Source organism: Bubalus kerabau, chromosome 7 (assembly GCF_029407905.1).
Source record: "Bubalus kerabau isolate K-KA32 ecotype Philippines breed swamp buffalo chromosome 7, PCC_UOA_SB_1v2, whole genome shotgun sequence".
Taxonomy (NCBI): domain Eukaryota; kingdom Metazoa; phylum Chordata; class Mammalia; order Artiodactyla; family Bovidae; genus Bubalus; species Bubalus kerabau.
In genome coordinates, this window is record NC_073630.1 from 87,711,129 (window position 1) to 87,730,308 (window position 19,180).

Sequence of the window (19,180 nt, forward strand, 5' to 3'; positions counted from 1 at the left end):
GTTGATAACATCTCTCAGTCTGAATATATCTTTTTTTTTTTAAAAAACTGATAGTTCATTGAGTAATTTTGAGCTATACCTCACAATACTGGACAGTTGAAAGCATAGTTATATGGCTGTATTCTTGAAAGATACCTATCAGACTTTTAGGTACTTGAGTGAATTTGAGAACTTTATGTGGTCCAGAGCTTACTTTAGGAAACAGTGAGCAGCAGTGATAAGCCAGCTGTTACTAATCAGAGTGGCTCCACATCGGTGGACATTTTTCTGTTGAAGACTAGCTTGCCAGGGCCATTCTCCTTCCTCAGCATCCATGCCCCCGGCTATCTTGTTGCCAGAGCGAGTAATTTTGCGATGTCCACAACCTGCTCCAAAATGGAGTCATTAGCACATAACGATATTGAGACCACTTATGCATGCATTCTTAAACAATCTACCTTTCTATAAATAAGTCACTATTAACTTTTAATTGAGAAAAAACACAGTCTTGGAGACGTTAATACTAATTTACTGATGTCATGAGATTTCCTGAAAATTCATTCAAAATAGATGGACCTCTTTCTCCCCCATCCTCATCCCCTTTGTGTGTGTGTTTGTCCTTGCTATGACCTCCTGAAAGAGGTAGGTGGAATTCAATGTTTAAATTTGGAATAATTGTAAAACAAATTACAAAGTTGCATGGAAAAATGTGTGCTTTTAAAATTTGTGAACAGTTGTTTAAAGCAATGATTGCTAGGAAGCATTTATAAGAAAATGTGAATGAATGTGAATGTGAATGAGATACTGATGAGAGACAGAGTAGAGAGAAATGTGTTTTACTTGGATAAAAGGAATAATACATGAAGAGAACTAACCCTTGCCGCAAAGTTTTCAGTACTTTTCAGTAACAAGACTGTGCTTTATCATCAATTTAGGTCCAGAGAAACTGCTAGACTCTTAAGTCTTTAAAACAAATCTGTATAGCAGTAATAGTATAACTTCACTATTATCCTACCCGTCTGACCCTGTCTCTGAGTCTCTTATCTTGTCTTAATCCATTTAAAGCACTGAGCTTGTCCCTTAACAATTTATGATACCTTTTGCTAGAGATTCTCAGTCTCATTAATAAATATTTCTAGAGTGTAAGAACCATATCTTTAAAAATAATATATATTATATATATTAAAATGTTACAAATTATTATTAAAATAATATATATTATAATATTAAAATAATATACATACATATTTTATATATATATATCTCTCTCTCTCCAGAACCTAATGGAGAGAACTCATCACATAAAAGAAGCTCAAACAAGTTCTCAAATGTTTGTAGAAATGAAGTCTATATAGTGTAATTCATGAGACATCTTAAGATAAAAATATTTGACTACAAAACCCTTTTTTTTTTTTTTTACAAAACCCTTTTATGTATAAGGTTTGTTCATAAGAATTTGGAGAGTAAATAAAACTTGCCAAAATCAATGCAGTGGTCGTAGATTAAAGTAGTGGTTTCAATTGGGGTCAGTTTTACATGCCACCTCCCATCCCCAGAAGTAATTTGTAATATCTGGAAACATTTTTGGTTGTTATAACTGGAAGGATGCCAGTGTTTGGCTACTGCTATCTAGTGGGTAGAGGCCAGGAATGCTGCTAAAAATCCTGTAATGCATGAACTGTCCTTGAAACAAAAGATTTTCTAGCCCAAAATGTTAGTAGTTAAGACTGAAAAACTCTGAATTAGATAAAGGTATTTGTATCAAGAGTGGGAATATTTACATTTATTGGAAAGGTTAGATGGTCAACTGCTTCATAGAGATGTTATGCATTATATATGACAAGATGTATCTTGAGATATTCTTTCTTGAGTGTGGAAAGGATTAGAAACACACAAGAGGTACATGTAGACTTTTAAAAGGCCTTCACTAGCCTCTTGAAATCTTTAAGCTTATATATTGCTTCTGACTCTAGATTGTTCTCTTTGATGAGACGCAAACTTCAGGTTGTTAAGGCATCCTCTTCACAAGCATCACTGAGTTGAAGCAGGGCCTTTGTGGTTGTTATTTTTGAATGAGAGAACCCTCATATTGACTCACTGAGTATGACTCCTTTTTCTTTCCCTCTTTCTTTCCACTCCCTTACCATGGACGCTACTGAGGATAAAGCAAATAACACAGAACCTAAAACTACAAGGGTTCCTCCGAATCCTCCCTTCTGTTTGAACAACTCCTAAAGGAAGTTGGCCTTTACTCAACTTCTTTCAGAGGAATGTAAAAACAAAAATGCTCTCTGGGCTACTAGAACCTCCCCTCGGTGACTCTACTTCCCCGTTTCTGCTCTTACTCAGAATTTTAATCTAATTTACCTCCATGCACCAATTTTCATTCCAAGATTTACTTATTCATGATAATTGCTTCTGTTAAGCTTTTGGATGCCACCGCTGCAGTATTACCTTGTTATTGTCTTTGCAAAATCTTACCTGGCACCTTAGAGCTTTTGTTCTGTCAAAAGAAGTCTTATGGCAAAATTTCAAGGATTTAAGGAATACAATAAAGGCTCTCTGTGTGATAGCTTCAGAAACATCAAATAATCTACCAAGCTCTAACAGCCTCTCTATCATCACTTTTTTACTACACTTGTTTTTTTTTTTTTTATTGAAGTATAGTTGATTTGCAATGCTGTGTTAATTTTTGCTATACAGCACAGTGACTCAGTTATACATACATATATATATATATATATTCTTTTTCCATTATGGTTGATCATATGATATTGAATATAGTTCCCTGTGCTATACAGTAAGATACTGTTATTTATCCTATTACTGCACTTTAATATGTCACTTTATGTCACATGCCGCTGTAGTCTCTTTTCAATCCTGTTTGATTTTTCTTGCTTCTCCCTTCTCCCCTTTTATTTAAAGTAGAGTTAAAATCTCAGATAAACCAAGTCAAATTCAGATATTGATATAGATGGTTGTTTAATGTTCTAGTTGGGGGGATGCACAAATTGGCTGATCTCTTTCTTATCACTGCTTTTATTCCTATGTTGATTACTTCTCTCTACCAACCCGACAGAGTCTTAATTTTGGATTTTGGTCATATCAGTACTGAAGTTTTTTATAGGAATAAATGAGCTTAAAATGTCTTATTAGTTGCTAAATGATTGTTTCATCAAAATACATCACAGAGGAAAGCAATCTAATACAGATTTGTGTTAAATATTACCCAGGTTGCTCAGGAACAACCAAGCTGTGACTGAAGGATAGCCATTGGGGTTGGTGTCGCCTCGCTCTGGAGGGCGATTCCTCTAATCCAGCTGTTCCAGTCAACCTCAGGTAAGAGGAGTGCTTCTCTCTGACAGCGTGCTCCAGGTTCTAGTAACCTTGGGGATCGCATTTCTTAAAGCATCTAGCAGAAGGCCTTGGCCAGCAAGGAGCTGCTTGTATGTAAGGCAGCTGACTTCTCAGCACACTAATGGACTTGGCTTCTAGGATCAGAATTCCACAGAGAGCTCTTAGGCCTGAAGTTTTCATTGGCAGAATAGAAAATGAAAATAGCTGACATCTTTTGAGTGCTCACTAGGAGCGTGTACTCTTTTCAAGTACTTACTTGTACCTCCATTTATCATCACAATACCTTGGAACTGAAGGTCTGAGAAGTTAAGTAACCCGTGTAAATTTATTCAGTTAGTAACTGGCAGGCCTGGGGCTCAAAATTAATGTGTAGCTACGTTTAGATTCTGAGTTTTTAATTATCACTACTTAGATCCCCTCTGCCATTATGGCATGAGATAATGTGTTCCTCATTTTAAATCCATGGTATCAATGTAAGACCATCTAGAATCACCTTCATACAGTTTTTTAAAAAAGGCTTCCCATTGCCCCTTTGTGCATACCACATTAACTCTCAAGTAAAACTTCTTTTTTTTTTCCACATCTAAGAAATTTTTTACTAGAAAATAACTATTAATGAACTTACATGTATGGAGAAAATTTTCTGCTGTTGGCATTGCAATATCTAAATGTCAAGGGAAAAGAAAATGGACATAGTTAGATTTATGAACACATTTAAAAAATATTAATATTAACTATTTTGTTTTAGAGAACACATTCTATAGGCATAATAATTTTAGTCAGTCTTGACTATGTAATTTTTATGTTCATAGGTTAGCATAGAGAGTAATAAAATCTTAGTATTTATTTTTCTGTTTCTAAAAAGATTCTCAAATTCCCCATTACAAGTTATTTGAGAAAGAAGTCTGGGTCCTCAAAAATACTAAAATATATGAAAAATGGTGATCTTTCACGACATCTTGAATACAAATCATTAAATACTAAATGCATTTAACCCCCTTTTTTTTGGGGTGCCACTTTGAATGCTCTTGGCCCAATTATCCTGGCCACAGTATGGTTACCAGTTCCACACAGATTTGGATCTGCTCATCTCAGGAGTAACAGATGACTTTCTCAAGTCAGTACCTAGGACTTTTCAGTTTCTGCTAGAAGGAAACCACTGGACATTCCCAGATGGACAATAATAGATAGGGGCAGTAACTCTGTTAGAGCCAGAATAGGATGAGAGCTGATGCAAAAATGTTTCCCCTGTTAGTCACAGGGGAAATAAAATTCAAAACGTCCAGTGAGATGAAGCCAGGGTTGCTGCTAGTAATGGTCAACTTCTTCTCCCCATTTTACTCTTTCTATCCTTTATTCTTTCTCAGATCAATTACTGCATATAAGTGTCTGTCTCAGGCTCTGCTTTTCGAGAAAGCAGGCTATGACACTAAAACAACTATATAACAGAAAAAATAATGCTTGTAACCAGGAAAGAGTGATATGTTGTTACATTTAATGAATTTTTTGGTGTTACATGCATTTTGCTGTATTTTGCTCATTTAGAAATCAATACATTTTGTATAGTAAGTTTCCATTATTCAGAACATTCAGTTAAGTGTGCCATTCCACTTCTCATTCATTTTGGATAAAAATATATTTTAATAATCATTTCTTACTCATTCCTAGATATCTAGGGAATATTCTAGAGTAAGATTTACTCCAGATAATTTTGCTATGCCTCTCCAATTCCTGCAGAATTGCAAACCTGTTTAATTCACGTGCAAACTGTGTGAGGAGAGGGTGAGTAAATGAATGACAATTATGTCCCAAGTTTCAGATGCAGAGAACTGTAAACCTATGAGGCATTTCTTCTTAGGAGTTGCTCTTCAAAAAAAAATCACCAGGTGTTCTATGAGTTAAATAGTATAAATGCCAATGTAGTTTATTTTTTATTGTGCTCTTGATTTCTATAAACCCAGAGGGAGTATCCACTTATATATGCCAATGACAATTACACTCTTATATTAGGTTGCACAACGAATCAGGGAGACAAAAGCATTCTTTACCAGAAAGTCAACCTGCCTGAACAAAAAGGCAGGAGCAATTCAGCAGTTAGATGGACTATGAGTAAGTATGAGCCACACGTACTTAAACAGATGGCATATTTCCATCTAATCCTTTATGACTGCTTTCCAGAAACTAATTTTTACTCAACATTATACTTGTGCAGTTTGATTTTGAGCTTTATGTGATTGGTAAAATATATCAAACTGTATTAATATTTTGGGAAATAATTTTCCAATTCAATTGGAAAAATGTTAATTCCTATAAGAATTAATTGTTTAGAAATCCTAACTTATTGGCAGACTTTCTTCTTTCTTTGAAGTTTTCTTTATTGATGTATTACTTTCTAAAAAGAAGAAATGTCTTTAAATTAGAACTTACTTTTAATAGCTGTATTATTTTAGAGCTTAAAATAACAAGTATATCTTGGGAAGGTGGAAGACAGGATGATGAATGGGGAAATGACTGAAGTCATCATTGTTTTTGACTGAGTCACTGCTATGGCTGTTTGTGTTTCTATCCTAACTCTGTGAGCCCCTGGCTCACACTTGAGGGCTGGGACTCTTATGGATTTACCTCTGAATCAGGGAGTTAGTGCTGTAACCTAAGATAATCTGTTTACAATGTACCACATAAAGGAAGTGACAAAAACAATGGCATTGCCCTTGCTAAGGAGGAGATTCCAGCAAAGAATAATATGAAAAAGCAGTTTTAAAAAGCAGCTCAGCTAATTTTAGCATTGGTCTTCTCCAATGGGCCAGGAATCAAAGGAGAGACGTGGGCCCTGTCCTCAATGAACTTGGAGTGTTGTGGAAGAGATGTGCAATTAAATAGATAACATTATGTGATAAGTACTATGTTAGATGTATGCATAGAAAATTGGATACACCTAGCATAGAGGGATGATGGGGAGAATGGGAACAGTTGACACCATTCTTTAGGGGAGGAGTCAAAGAATTAATTTTACTGGAGCAAAATAGGCATAATTCACTTACTACTGAAAATTAGAGTAGGATCTCCTGGAGAAGGGAATGGCTACCCACTCCAGTATTCTTGCTTGGAGAATTCCATGGACAGAGGAGCCTGGTGGGCTATAGTCCATGGATCGCAGAGTCGGACATGACTGAGCAACTAACACTTTTACTTTTTCACTCTCATAAGTGCTCTCTAAATGGACTTTTGGACCTGTAGTGTTGCAAATCCATGACTATTATTTCATATTTGGTGTCTTTTTGAGGTTAGGAAGTAAGAAATGCAACTTTGGATGCACTGGTAAGAATGAGGGCTCTAAAAGTCTGCTATCCAGTGGATAGTTTATTTCTTAAGAAAGAAGTCTGAAGCATAATAATAATGGAAACTGAGCTATATGGTTCCAATAAGGAAGAATTTTACAGTAGCAGTGGATACATTTATAATATAATTTTTACATATACCATGGGCTTTACCTCCACTGAGGTGAATTTATTGGGCTTTCCTGGTGGCTCAGATGGTAAAGAATCCACCTGCAATGCGGGAGACCTCGGTTTGATCCCTGGGTTGGGAAGATCCCCTGGAGGAGGGCATGGCAACCCACCATTTTTGCCCGGGGGAGAATCCCTATGGACAGAGGAGCCTGTGGGCTGCAGTCCATGGGGTTGCAAAGAGTCATACATGACTGAGTAACTAAGCAGGAATGCAGGTAAAGTTATTACTTTACATGAATCTAATGTTAAGTTAACTGATTAACCCTACTTTTCAGATAGTTTTCCCAGGGTTACAGCAGTAAAAATATCAGCTGAATTATCTTACAAATTCCTGATAATTCAGGAGATCAGCTGAATTATCTTACAAAGTGTGTTTTATGAGCTATTTTAAAATATTCATGTAGTAAATTTCTGAAAACCTTTAAACATACAGGGACATACTGAGCAAGATACTGCTACAAATAAAATTGTTTTCTGACAGAGAAATGATCATCTCCTACTAGGTAAGTTTATTCACAATGTATTCACCAAAAAAGCTACTCTGGAGCATTATATGACTGATCTACATTGAAAGGCAAAGGAACAGAACGTGGACCTGGATTGTGGTTGAACAAAATCTGAATCCCCGAATCACTCACTGCAGGTTTTAAATAGTCATTTGGCTGCATAGTTAGCCTCAATAAATCCTTTTCTTTATGTTTCTAATAGACTGAAAATTATCTCTGTGGTTTGATATTATATATCATTTGTAATACTATCAAAGTGATGTAGATTAGTTATTCACAGTACAGATCTTTAATATGTTTGCCATTCTGACTCTGAAGATAAAATTTTAAAATATTTTATTTATATTTAAATAATTATTTATAAATCAATTAAATAACCAGATGTATACACAGGCGGTAGCTTGAAAGGTAGAACTATTCACTGAAGGAAAATATGAAAGATAGGAAGCATCTATTTTTATTTGGATATTACAAATGCTTCTCCAATGACTTTGTTGGTTTTGTTTTGGAAGCAGTATAAAAAATTGCCATAATGAAGAGAGGACAGTACATGTACTGAGAAGTATCTTTAGACAATTATGTTGATATAGGACTCAGTGGATAATGTTGGACAGGAAGGTAATATTTAAGATTAGCATTTTCGGTTTGGAGAGTTTCTAGTCTGGATCTCCCACATACCTAGACACTTTGTGGAGTTTGCATTTGGATGCTACACCTCTCATGTTGCATCCCACAGAGAATGACTTTGTGGATTTCTTTCATTTCATGCCCATTTACTTCAGGATGGGGAACACATGTATACCTGTGGCGGATTCATTTTGATATTTGGCAAATCTAATACAGTTATGTAAAGTTTAAAAATAAAATAAAATTAAAAAAAAAAAAAAAAAAGACTCATCTTGAGATGTAGCTTCTCCATGAAGCTTTCCTTCTTATCTCCCTCTTCTCAAATAATTGCTTAACTTCATATTGCCTTGCCAATTTGGATATAGTAGTTTTTGATTCAAAATAACCATCATCTGGTAGTATTCACTTGTTCATTCTGAACAAACTAAATTTTTTCTCTGAAACTTATTTCAAGTTTCTTGTTTTAAATATATCTTTCCTAAAGTAAAAATTCTTCTGGGAACTGTATATATTGAAAAAAAAACACAGAGAAATAATATTCAGGCAGTGATTAATAGATTCAATTACAACTATGACAGAATTTATAGACTTATTTTATGCATTACTTATGAGTAAATCCATGACAATTACATGGTTTTTGAAGTTGAACAAATGAGCTGTCATTATAGACAAACCACAACTATTTTTTTCTTACTCAGAACATGTAGGACTCGTGTGTTTCTTTGGAAATTCTACATAGGAGACAAAAAATGCAGAGAGTATAAAGATACGCTATTTTAAAAGAATAGAAAAACTGGTTTGGGAAAAATTTCTGAAATTTTTAAGTTTCTTTGTGGCCTGAATTGACAGACTTGAGAAAGATTTTTCTTTTTTCAAAAAAGAGCTTTTAATATTTTTAATGCCTTATCTTGTCCTTATTGATTTTATCTCACATTATGAGCTTTAATAAAGGCTCTTCAAAATATGCAGAGCTTTAATAAAAGGCTCTGCATATTTTATCAGAAACAGAAATCAATCGAAGGAGAATAAAACATTAAAACTGGCATTTAGTATATGGTACTTTCAGCTATTTAATGTAGGAATTAAAGAATCATATGCAACTTATCAGTAATAAAGAAGAAAAAATCAAACTGGCTTTGTACATAATTTTAGTACCTTCACAATCTTATATAAAGTGTTTATGAATGTCAAAAGGTTTCAGGCTTCTGGAACAGAAGATAAAATATTATTATGTTTTAGTAGAAGTAATCCATTATGCTAGTTTGAAAAGATGTTCAAAATTTTCAAAGACATTAAAAACATGTCTTTTTTTATCAAGACTTTTTAATGAATGTTTTTTCATAAAAGACTTTTTATTCATAAGACTTTTTATGTCTTTTTATGAAACAAAACTCATACTATGACTCATTTAAATAATATTTGTTATGCAGCAATTCAGAGATCTAGGAGCATGAGAGATAGGAACCAAACTCATCAGTGCAATTAAAAAATGATCATTTTGTTATAATAGCGCATTCAGATGTAGATGCAATAAACACCGCTTATGTACTCTGGTACCCAATTTCTACCAAAGGTAATATCTTGCAAAGATGTTGTAAAGGTTAAAATCTTCAAAACTATACTACAATATCATAGCCAGGATATTGACAATGATGGTGCTAAATTACAGAACATTTCCATCACCACAAGAATTGGTCACATTGCTCTTTTATAGCCACACTTGTTTTCTCCCACTCTATTGCCTTCTTCAGTTCAGTTCAGTTCAGTCACTCAGTCGTGTCCGACTCTGCGACCCCATGAATCGCAGCACGCCAGGCCTCCCTGTCCATCACCAACTCCCGGAGTTCACTCAGACTCACGTCCATCGAGTCAGTGATGCCATCCAGCCATCTCATCCTCTGCCGTCCCCTTCTCCTCCTGCTCCCAATCCCTCCCAGCATCAGAGTCTTTTCCAATCAGTCAACTCTTCGCATGTACTGGAGTTTCAGCTTTAGCCTCATTCCTTCTAAAGAAATCCCAGGACTGATCTCCTTCAGAATGGACTGGCTGGATCTCCTTGCAGTCCAAGGGACTCTCAAGAGTCTTTTCCAACACCACAGTTCAAAAGCATCAATTCTCAGTCCTCAGCCTTCTTCACAGTCCAACTCTCACATCCATACATGACCATTGGAAAAACCATAGCCTTGACTAGACGGACCTTTGTTGGCAAAGTAATGTCTCTGCTTTTGAATATGCTATCTAGGTTGGTCATAACTTTCCTTCCAAGGAGTAAGCGTCTTTTAATTTCATGGCTACAGTCACCATCTGCAGTGATTTTGGAGCCCCAAAAAATAAAGTCTGACACTGTTTCCACTGTTTCCCCATCTATTTCCCATGAAGTGATGGGACCGGATGCCAGGATCTTCGTTTTCTGAATGTTGAACTTTAAGCCAACTTTTCCACTCTCCACTTTCACTTTCATCAAGAGGCTTTTGAGTTCCTCTTCACTTTCTGCCATAGGGTGGTGTCATCTGCATATCTGAGGTTATTGATATTTCTCCCTGCAATCTTGATTCCAGCTTGTGTTTCTTCCAGTCCAGCGTTCCTCATGAGGTACTCTGCATATAAGTTAAATAAGCAGGGTGACACTATACAGCCTTGACGAACTCCTTTTCCTATTTGGAACCAGTCTGTTGTTCCATGTCCAGTTCTAACTGTTGCTTCCTGACCTGCATACAAATTTCTCAAGAGGTAGGTCAGGTGGTCTGGTATTCCCATCTCTTTCAGAATTTTTTGCAGTTTATTGTGATCCACACAGTCAAAGGCTTTGGCATAGTCAGTAAAGCAGAAATAGATGTTTTTCTGGAACTCTCTTGATTTTTCCATGATTCTTAGTCCCTGGCAAACACTAATTTGTTTCCCTTTCTGTAATTTTGTCACTTCAAGAATGTCATATATTCATATAAATAGACACATACAAGATGTAACTTTTTGGACTGGCTTCTTTAAGTATTCAATTTCTTTTTTTTGTTGAGAAGTATTCCATGTCATGATGTACCTGAGTTTATTTAACCATCACTTGTTGAAGGTTACCTAGGTTGTTTTAGCTTTTGGCTATTAGGAATAAAGCTCCTATAAACATTCATGCATAAATTTTTGTTTGAACACAACTCACTATTTGTCTGAGATAATGACAAGGAGTGCCACTGCTGGGTTATATGGTAGTTGCATGCTTGCTTTTTTTGAGAAATTACCAAAGAGTTTTCCAGAGTGAATGTACCATTGTACATTCCTACAGGCATCATATGAGTGATTCAGCTTCTCCTCATTCTTGCTAGAATTTGTTAGCCATCTCTAAAGTGTGTAGCAATATCTCATTGCAGTTTTAAGTTGTATTTCCTTAATTGCTAACGATATTGAGCATCTGTTCATGTGCTTATTTGCCATCTATATATTCCTTTTGGTCAAATGTATCTTCACGTTTTTTTCTCCATTTTCTGAATGGATTGTTTGTTTTCTCACTGAGTCTTGATAGTTCTTTTTATATTCTAGACTCTAGTCATTTGATATGTAGGTGCAAATATTTTTTCCAAGTGTGTAGTTTGTCTTTTCCTCCTCTTAACAGGAGAAGGCACCCCACTCCAGTACTCTTGCCGGGAAAATCCCATGGACAGAGGAGCCTGGTAGGTTGCAGTCCTTGGGGTCGCTAAGAGCTGGACACGACTGAGCAACTTCACTTTCACTCATTGGAGAAGGAAATGGCAACCCACTCCTGTGTTCTTGCCTGGAGAATTCCAGGGACGGGGGAACCTGGTAGGCTGGCATCTATGGGGTCGCACAGAGTTGGACATGACTGAAGTGACTTAGCAGCAGCAGCAGCAGCAGGTTATATTACACAGAGAAAAATTTGAACATTGATGAAATCCAATTCATTATTTTTTCTTATTATGAAACATGCTTTCGGTGTCAAGTCTAAAGAACTCTACCTAGCCCTAGATGCCAAAGATTTCCTCCCATATTTTTTCCTAAAATTATGATCTTGTATATCAATTTGGAGACAATGCTATCTAACTGAGTCTTTTAATATGTAAAGATGATTTCTCCTGTATCCTTGGAAGTTTTGGGACTGCCGGCCTCTTCAGTTCCAATTCCCGGATATATAAAACAAACCCGTGAGTCTCACCATGTTGTTGGGCCCTGAGGTCACTAGCCAGTCTGGGCTCTTCTTATATCTGTTTTATTTGTAATACTTAGGGGTCTAAGCTGTATTTAGTGAGAGAAATATGGAAAAGTGTATCCAGTCCATCTTCTTAGAAGGTAACATTATGTATCCCTGATTGATTATTTATAAACCTTTTTTTCTCCTACCTTTTCATCTATTCTTGGTGAAGTTATCATCTCACTGATTACTCAGACTTAAAACTTGAACGTTGTATTCTGTTCCTTTCACTGTTGTGTCTCATATCCAGTCTTAAGTTCTGTCAATTCTTTAAGTATAATCTCTTTGACATGTTTATTATTTGTAATATTATTTTCACTATTATATTTCAGGTTTTTAATTCTTCACACTTGGACAGTTGCAATTCTTTCCTAACTGATCTCTTTGCTTAAAGACTTTCCCCACTAGTTCATCTTACACAATAGTATCAGATAAAAATTTTAGAAAAGAGACCTTTCATTACAGGTCTTTCATGATTTAATGGATTTTAATGGACCCTTATAACTACCAAAGCACAAACTCTTTAACCTAAAACTAATCACTTTTAATATATATTATATTATAAGACACTCAAGCTGAGCATATGGAATTCTGTGGCTTCAAAGGGTTAAGTTCCTGGGAAATGAAAGGCAACCAGGTCAGACTTGAAAAGAGATAGGAGAGTTGCTCTAGCTATATGCACAGTTTGACTCTTAGGAGTATGTAAGGCAAGTGGGATTTCCAAAAGCCCATAATAAATTTGAGTTTATTTGGGCTTGATGGTAGCTTACAGTGCTCTATGGCAGTCTGTATTAGTCAGAGTTCTCTAGAGAAACATATATATTATGAGGAATTGGCTCACAGGCAATTATGGAGGCTGAGAAACCCCACAATATGCCATTTGTTAGCTGGAGACCAAGAGAGTGCTGTCATTCTAGTCAAAGGCCTGAGAAATGCACTGCCAGTCTGAGGGCAGGAGAAAACCAATGCTCCAATTCAATCAGCCATGCAGAGAGAGAGAATTCACTCTTCCTCTATCCTTCTGCTCTGTTTAGGCCCTCAATGGATTGGATTATGCTCACCCATATTGGAGAGGGCAATGAGTCAGTCCACCCATTCAAATGCTGATGTCTTCTGAAAACATCCTCACAGAAGCCAGGAATATGTTTAAACAGATAACTGGGCACATGGAATGGCACAGTCAAGTTGGCACAAAATTTACCATCATATAAACTCAGATGAATAATGCCAGACTTTAGTCAGGACAGTAGTGTCTGGTTTGCAGGTGTTAAAAGCCACGGGTACAAGGATCTTGTGCTCAGTTGTGTCTGACTCTTTGTGACCCCATGGGTTATATAGCTTGCCAGGTTGCTCTGTTCATGAAACTTTCCAGGCAGGAATACTGGAGTGGGTTGCCATTTCCTTCTCCAGGGGATCTTCCCAACCTAGGGATCAAACCCATGACTTTTGTGTCTCCTGCATTAGCAGCAGATTTTTTTACTACTGTGTCACCTGGGAAGCCATGAATACAAGATTCCAGTAATTTTATGGGTAGGTGACAAGAGCTATCATAGCTATTAGGATACCAGTCCAAATGGCTAAGTTTCTAAGAGAAACTTCAGCTTGAGAATGAAAATGTAGAAACCACAAATTACTAAAATAGAAATTGTTGTACAATACAGAATAGAGAAGCAGATTGGGAATTCAGTCACAAGAAGTATCAAGGAAAAGATATGATGCAGATAGCATAGGGCAGAAATTCAGGATTCATCTCAGGTATACTGGATCTAAATTGGTAAGATGAATTTAGAACTTCACTAAAAAAATCTGTGGGGTCTGGTCAGCTAATAGGATGCCTCTTTTGATCTAGAGTGTCAGTCATTCTAGATAATCTAACAGGTAGTTCAGGCAAGTAACTGAGTTGGCTCACTAGAGGCAGTGTTTTAGCATTAATAATTTAAACTTAGTGTTAACTATCAAAAATAACTATTGTAAATTATGTTTTTTCCTTTTTAGAGATTAAAAAATAAGGATGATTCATTTGCAGGATCATTCTTAGTTCATGGATAATTTTGTGGCAGTGTCTCTTGTGGGCCGTATTGATAGTGAGTCTTTTAATGAAATGACTATTAATAAGTTTTAAATTCTTTAAAATATCTGGACAATGTCTAATAACTGTATCATTCAATAACATATATTTCAAACTTGCATTTGAAAAATAACTTAAATATTATTTGAAACAAATTCCTGGCTTTATTGAAAGACATTTTGAATTGCCAACAGGAATAGTGCTCCATATCTCTTGGTAAACCTGGAAACATTCTCTGCAATAAAGTCAACAATCAGGAAAAAAGGGTATCTGAGAAGTCAAAAGCTATATCAAAAGATATGTCAAAAATATAAGCTCACTAAAGCTTATATAACTAAATAAGGAAGCTCAATACACCTTAATTGAAAGGCTATTTCATTTTTCCAATTTTAATATAGAAATTACTATAAAACATTTTAAAATAATTTAAAATTTTAAAATGTAACATTTTAAGATGAATTTGAAGAAGGTAGGAGAAAGAACAGAGAGAATAAAAGTGACAGCAAGAATTTGACTTGACATTGAAGTATGAAAATGAACAAATATGAGAGCTCAAAACTCCAATATTGGGGTTTATTTGGTGAAGGCATTAATATCTCTTCATTCCCTTAAATGCTCTGAGGGCACTACAACATCCACTCTAAATTAGTGGATGTCCATAGTAATGTCAAAGAGGAGGTGGTAGGTTTGAGAAAGATTTTTGTAAAAATATAATTTTAAAGAGAATTTTTCTGTTTTGTTAAAAAGATGAAATATAAACTCTTCAGGATCCCAGGGATGGGGGAGCCTGGTGGGCTGCCATCTATGGGGTCTCACGGAGTTGGACAAGACTGAAGTGACTTAGCAGCAACAGCAGGAAATTTGCCTATTTAGAAAGACTTATTTCAAAGAATTGTCTCTGGTCAAGGTCTTATACTACTGAGACTATTTTAAGACATACTTTGCAGATAAAACATGTTTGTGGAGCTGAAGATTGGTTCTTGGTTGAGAAAGGACACTGTGGGAGGCAACATACTTTGAAAAAATGTCCTCTAGAATTTACCTAAGAATTATTGGATAAAGTTGCTTAAAATGTGTTACAAATGAACCTATGCAGCATCTCAGGATCAAGCCATATGAAAAAGGTGTGTTCTACTAACATGATTTATATCTAAGCATTAGCCAGTTGTTCACAAATGAGTGCAAGACCAGAGTTTCATTCTTCCTGTAAAACCCTTAATAGTGGGTCAGGATGACCATCCTTGTGTATGAATTTCTATTAGTTCTACATAATTGAGTTTTTACTTTAACCAATTATGATTTAAGATAAATATTTAAAATATTTTTCATGCTTAATCAGTAGATGGTTAAGTATAGCAGTATGTACAAGACATTTGTCTGCAGGAAATAATAATTACTTTTTAAAACAAGTTACAGTCATATCCTTAAGTATGCCCATTAAAGTCATGAACATTCAACTATAAAGTTGAATTTTATTAAAAACCTCACTTCAGTTTATGAGGTTATTTTTTTGTTTTTACAAAAAATGATTCTGATTTTTCCTTCCAGAGCTTCCAGGAGAGAAACACAATATGGTCATCCTTGCAGCTGTGTACTTGGTACATCTAGCATTACATTTTCTTCTTAGCTCTTGGCTTAATAGTTTATGGCAGTGATAGTCAAGTGCATCATATTGTGAGATCGACTTGCTGGGTGATATATCACTTGCAATGCTTTACTTGTTTTTTCTTTCTTTGCATTAAAATTTTAATTACATGAACATAAGTATCATATGTATGTTCTGTTGTGATTCTTAAGCTGTGAAACAACAAGATCATGTAAGCATGACCTTATAATTTACAAAGGACATTATAAAAGAAAAATTGTGTTAACTAATTATAGCTATTGAGGTTATCATCTCTATTTTTAAAAGAATATAATATTGTTTAAGCATAAAGCATAAGTGAATATAAATTTAGGGGTTTGGGAATGCATAAAATCTTTTACCACTGAAGCCCCTGAGAGTTTTTTTCAGAAAACTGTTCTATCATGGGCAGGGGAAAACTATATGTTGTTCTCTAGGTTTTATGCTCATTGGTCAATTTGAAAATCCTCTGATCTAGTAAGTTTATAACTGATGGAGAAATGTTGATCTCTCACTGAAGAATACACCATCAATACTGACTGTTAGTACCTAGCACAGTAGTTGCAAGTGTCATTTTCTTGGAATTCATAAGTGGGAAATTAAATTACATATTATGTTCACAGTTCTTAGTAATTAAGGCATTCTTTACATCTTAAATCCGGGGATAACAATGTTTGCTAGAACATATATGTGCCAAACTTGCCATCAGTCTTTCTCAACTGGGGTTCTGGAAGGGGATTAAGCTCAAAAATCCCAGGTGGCTTTTGTTGTGATGAAACTTTTATGCACCTAAAATATCATCCAGATGATTCAGAGTTTATGCATATCGTTATCTACATGCACTCTTCTAAGCATGATAATATAGGAACACTGGATATTGTATTCAGCAATTCATTGTAGCTTAGAGCACTGGTCAGTGATGTCTTTTTCCTCTGTGTTAGCAGCTTGTATGAAAATGAAATCCACAACCTTGACATACTTAGCAGGTACTAGGCAACCCAACTAACCAGGCAACAATAAGGTCAGGTTATTCAATAAGATGCTTTGACAGCAACCTTGGCTACCTAAATAAGCTTTCATAAATCCCTAAGCCAGAGATCCATTTACGTGGTGACCAGTGAATATTCATAATCTCTTTAAGTAAGAACTGTCTTGAATGTGAGCCTTGTGTTAAGTCACTTCATTGTGATTTTAGAGGCCTAGCCCAGTTGGCTTCTGAGTTTGATCCTGCACCTGTGAACGCCCAGTCAGTTTCATGGCACATCTAGCTTCTGATAAGAGGTGATGGGAGGAGAGAGAGGGAGTTTCTAGGCAACAGGTGGAGGCTAAGACAGTACCAAAGCACGTATGTACTTAAGTGTATTGCACTTACCAGTCACTACTCTTCAGAAACTTGTAGGATGCACTGTAATAAATAAAACTACAGAGAAAAGCCATAAACCTAGAAAATACCTTCAGAAAGTTCATTTTCCTGGGATCCTATTTAATGTTCTTAAAGTCTGGAGGAATACCAGGAATATAATGCTGTTTCTTAACTACATGAGCTCATGTTTTTAGCAGATGAGTTTCCAAAAATATGTCCTTGTTGGTGAATTCTCTATAAATTGGAGAACTGCTTTATTTCTCTGTGATTTTTTTTGAGGTCATCAGAGGTTGGATAAGCTATGTGAGAAGGAAGGCTCTACAACAGAGCATCTAATATAACCTGAGGAGAGTCACATTTCAACAACATGATGGCTTTTTATCCAGGAGAAGCATATTCAGGTTTTACTTTTTGATCCTTTTGCTATTCCAGACAAATGAACACTTGGAGTGGATTTTTTTCCACAAACATTTAGTCCTTCCTGTAGGCTGGGGATACTTTTTTTCCCTTGATCATATTTGTTGTAGCAGAGAACTGATAGCCTAGCTTAGATGTGCCAGGCATTGGCTGTACTTTCATCAAGACCAGAGAAACACTGATTATCCTGGGAAGGGAGAATGTGTGTCCCTGTCTTTTAGAAGCCGTCTTCCACAATATTGTCACATGACCAAGAACAAGAATTAGAGTATATATAGGAGTGAAACAAATGAAGTCCATTAAAGGCTTATCAAGAAATAAATTTGCTGTTAAGGAGATTTAAACTCAATTTCTGGAATTTGGGAGTCTAGATTCTTGAGACATCCAAAAGAACTTAGGGAGAAATCATGACCCACAGAAACAAGCCATAAGAGTTTACATTTAAGATTGCCTTGTTTTGCAAAGAAAACTTGGAACCCAATGTGACTTTCCTTGGGTACTATTAGATACTCTGTCATAGAGCCTTTCTTCTCACATAGCTTATCCAACCTTTGATGATTTCAAAAACAAAACCACAGAGAAATAAAACAGCTCTCCAGCTTATAGAAAATTCACCACCAAGAATATATTTTTGGAAACTCATCTGCTAAAAACATGAGCTCACATAGTAAAGAAACAGCACTATTTGGCACCCTGATATTTGAGTTCACGCAAAGAAAACTTGGGACTTATATTTGGGACCATGATAGTTTTTTTTTTTAATCTATAATTAAGTAAAGTTTGATTTCAAGAACAACGGAATGATATTATATTAAAAATTGATTAACACAGACCTTAATTACTTTAACAGTGGTTAAAAGTAATTACCATTATCTATTAAATGATAATTAAAGAGAGCAGTATTGTTTTCAATTGCACAACAAAGCACCACACTCAAATTAAAAGATGAAAATTATTCTGCTCCATACATAAAAAGACTTACCTGAAAATCTAAATGAAGAAGAATCTATATATAATGACCCAGTTTTGCCGTTTAGCTTCTGACGTAAAATAGTTTCGATCTTATCTCGAAATTTTGCAGAAGTATTTGTATAATAAGATTTAAACTTAAGCACAGTGTGTATTACCACCTTTCCTTTAGCTCGGCTGCAAAACAGAAAAAGACAAAGAAATTATACTTTATTACGGAGTCTCTATCATTTTTAGTGGAGTCATTCTATCCTTTGGTTATCAGAGTTCCTGGCAGTTTTCCAGTTCCTTTAAAGGGAGTGAAAATGGCACTTTGTTGGCATGGTGAACAGTAAAGGGAGACTGATTTAGACTCATGGGAACTGACTTTGTATTCTAGATCTATCATTTGTCAGTTCATTGACTATGGCAAGGAGCACTGTACTCCATACCGTTCATCTCTATAACGTGTGCATGCTTAGTCGTTCAGTGGTGTCCGACTCTTTGTGACCCCATGGACTGTAGCCTTTTCCAGGCAAGAATACTGGAGTGGGTTGCCGTTTCCTTCTCCATCTTTATAATGG

At 35.7% G+C, this 19,180-nt stretch overlaps 1 protein-coding gene across 1 annotated transcript in view; it reads right to left on the minus strand.

Annotated features, from left to right (window-relative positions):
- Positions 1–19,180, minus strand: part of LOC129657931 (transmembrane protease serine 11C-like) — a 68,829-nt gene that overhangs the window by 12,829 nt on the left and 36,820 nt on the right. Inside the window, exons 5-7 of the mRNA XM_055588698.1 lie at positions 18,631–18,794; positions 3,962–4,000; positions 194–365 (exon numbers count right to left, since the gene is read on the minus strand). Coding sequence (XP_055444673.1) covers positions 194–365; positions 3,962–4,000; positions 18,631–18,794 — 375 coding nt within the window. The remainder of the gene's footprint in view (positions 1–193; positions 366–3,961; positions 4,001–18,630; positions 18,795–19,180) is intronic.